At 48.4% G+C, this 3,098-nt stretch overlaps 1 protein-coding gene across 3 annotated transcripts in view; it reads left to right on the top strand.

The window, feature by feature from the left end:
- Positions 1 to 353: 353 nt before the first annotated feature.
- Positions 354 to 3,098, top strand: part of SLC27A6 (solute carrier family 27 (fatty acid transporter), member 6) — a 61,885-nt gene continuing 59,140 nt past the window's right edge. The window contains exons 1-2 of one of the 3 annotated variants that reach the window (XM_011981191.1): positions 746 to 916; positions 1,099 to 1,842. In XM_011981191.1, the coding sequence (XP_011836581.1) occupies positions 1,362 to 1,842 (481 nt within the window). In that variant the 5' untranslated portion in view covers positions 746 to 916; positions 1,099 to 1,361. Of the gene's footprint in view, positions 1,843 to 3,098 lie in introns of all 3 variants that reach the window. The other 2 variants (XM_011981190.1, XM_011981189.1) reach the window with 2 other exon arrangements.

The raw sequence follows: 3,098 nt of genomic DNA, 5'->3' as shown, positions 1-3,098 counted from the left end.
AATACTTTTTGTAAAGAACAGTACAGTTTTGTGATGTGTCCAAATATGCCTTTCTTACAAAAATTATTGGATCTGTCCAGTTCATAAATATTCCTTCCCTCCCTCCCTCCCTGCCGCTCGCTCTCTCTCTCTGCAGTTTTTTGGTGTTTGTTCTTTCCTTTCCATTCTCTAGTTATTAACTGGTTCAATGGGTGACCTTTTGTGCGACACTGTTCTACCTTACCAGCCTCTCCAGGGCCCCCGCGCCGCCCAATTCTAGCAACCCTGGTTCTCCTGTGACCCCAAGCCTTCCAGATCCCTAGGTTTCCCCCCACGGGACTGTCACATTCTTCCCCGCCAGAAACGCCAGTCGCGGGCCTCCTCCCTGGGGTGTGAGCAGGTCGGCGCGACGCACTTCTCCAGACGCGCGCCCAGAGACGAGCTGGCGGAGGGGCCCAGGCAGTTCCAGCTGCGGCACTCCAGTGGAAGTGGTTGGCACTGAGCCTGGAGGCCGAAGGAGGGGGGCAACACTTCTGCCGCGATTCAGAGGAGAGCTACACTAGGCCAGCCTAACGACACTCGACACTCGGAGTGCGAGCTGCGGCTGGGGTAGGGGCAGCCCCTTCCAGTGGGCGTGTGGGTCACCTAGGAGCAGTTCTCGGGGACCGTTGCATCCGAGGGACTGGGCGGGGTTGGGCGGGGCTGGACGCGGGCAGCGCTCAGGAGTCCTGGAACTCGTTGGCCCTGCGGCCACGGGCCGAGGCGTGGTCCTGAGCCCCTGCGCGGTTTCTGGTGCGTAGAGACTTTAAATCACTGCGCTTCTCAGTCATCGTCACCCCAGCTTTTCTCGGCTGGAATTCAGCCTCCAACTCAAGATCGCGGGAAAGACTACCTGAGAGGAGAAAAGCTTCTGTCCCTGGACCTTCCTCTGAGGGTGGTGAGGTTTGTTTAGGGTCGTAGAATCAGGGGAGGACTGACCCAGCCCTCACAGAGAAGAGGGCTGGAAAGTCCTGGAGAACCCGCAGAGCACGGGCCGCTGTCGTGGTTGGGAGGCGAGGGCGCAGCGCTGGGGTCGTAGATTCCGAGACCCCTGAGGGTGGCTGTGTTGGTTTCTCGCAGGAGTCGGAGGCTCCCTGCTCTCCAGCCGCCCAGTGACCCAAGATTAATCTTCAGCACCACTTGGGGCGACCTTTTCAGTGCAAAGCTCTGATTCTGTTTCTCAGGATTCCTCCCCACCCCATCCCGCCCCGGAAAAGCTGACAAGAACTTCAGGTGTAAGCCCTGAGTAGTGAGGACTGGCGGTCTCCGCGGAGAGCTGTGCCTGGAAGAGAAGGACGCTGGTGGGGCTGAGATCGGAGCTGCCTTCTGGTCCCGTGGTCCCCATGCTTCTGTCATGGCTAACAGTTCTAGGGGCTGGAATGGTCGTCCTGCACTTCGTGCAGAAACTCCTGTTCCCTTACTTTTGGGATGACTTCTTATTCCTGGTGAAGGTGATGCTCGTTATAATTCGGCTGAAGAAGTACGAAAAGAGAGGGGAGCTGGTGACTGTGCTGGATAAATTCTTGAGTCATGCCAAAAGACAACCTCGGAAACCTTTCATCATCTATGAGGGAGACATCTACACCTATCAGGATGTAGACAAAAGGAGTAGCAGAGTGGCCCATGTTTTCCTGAACCATTCCTCTCTGAAAAAGGGGGACACCGTGGCTCTACTGATGAGCAATGAGCCGGACTTCGTTCACGTGTGGTTCGGCCTCGCCAAGCTGGGCTGCGTGGTAGCCTTTCTCAACTCCAACATTCGCTCCAACTCCCTCCTGAATTGCATCCGTGCCTGTGGGCCCACAGCCCTGGTGGTGGGCGCAGGTAGAGTATGCGGTGTGGTCTGCTTATACAGAATGGCAACCCACCTGCTTTCCTACCTTTTTTTTTTCTTTAGGATAATTCATAACTAATATTTTGGGTGAGTGAAGTGTGCATGTTAAGAGGACAAAATAGTTTTACAATTCTATGCTGATTTAACACCTATCTCCTCCTTTCAGACATGCAGTTTCAGAAAACTTTTATGAAATCTCTGCTTTCTACCATTTTGAGACAGGAACAGTTTCACTGCTATTGGTACCTTCAGTGAGTGCACGAACACACAGAGAACTTGGTCAGTTCTAAATTTTATCAGCTCTGACAAAATGATGAATAGGAAAGTTATCTGACTTCATTGTGACACACCCACCTACCTCTAATTGTACATTATCAAGGATGACTACATTTGCAGAAGAGATATGTTTAATGGAAAGTACATTAATTCCTTTCTTCATGTCTGCTCCTATTTTATACTGTCTGCAAGCTAGGACTTGCCTAGCAAGGTTGTGCTCCCACCTGTGAGCCAGAAAGTGGGCTCTTGGCAGACTCTAGGGCCCTTTCTATTTCTTCTCCTGATCCATGCTTGCATCTTTTTCTTTTTTTCACAAAGTTCTACCCTTCCTCCTCCCCCTACCTTGGAGTTAGGACATCTTAGGCTACACATATTTACCCTGAACTGTAAAGAAAAGCCTGGGGTTTAGTGGCTAATTAGTAAAGAACCTAGGAAGATGGGTTGCTTAATGAAATAGAATTGAAATATGAAAAATGATACTTGTTTGGTGTAATCTGAATGGTTGATGCAGATCCTTCTTCAATGGGGAAGGAAGGTGCAGAAAGAGGAAGATCAATTGCAAGGACCATAATGAAAATATTTAAGTATTTTAGATTAATAGATACATACCAATATCTTGTATAAAGTTTTTAAACTCATAGAATATGGAAAAATATATTTACACACTGGTGATCTCTAAGGTATAGAATTTTTCAAATAACCTTTATCATATACTATTTATATATCAAACAAAAATGAGTTAGGCAGTATACGGAAAATGGGTTAGTCCTTCAAGGCTATCACTCTTCCTAGTTCTTTTCAGTTCAACTTGTGGTCTGATAAAGTGGAAAATGTTTACTTTTTCTTATTTATATATTTATTTATTTATTTATTTATTATTATACTTTAAGTTCTAGGGTACATGTGCACAACGTGCAGGTTTATTACATATGTATACATGTGCCATGTTGGTGTGCTGCACCCATTAACT

This window comes from Mandrillus leucophaeus, unplaced genomic scaffold (assembly GCF_000951045.1).
Source record: "Mandrillus leucophaeus isolate KB7577 unplaced genomic scaffold, Mleu.le_1.0 Scaffold221, whole genome shotgun sequence".
In the NCBI taxonomy this organism is placed as follows: Eukaryota; Metazoa; Chordata; class Mammalia; order Primates; family Cercopithecidae; genus Mandrillus; species Mandrillus leucophaeus.
The sequence above is the reverse complement of the archived record's forward strand: the minus strand, read 5'-3'. Positions and strand labels throughout refer to the sequence as shown.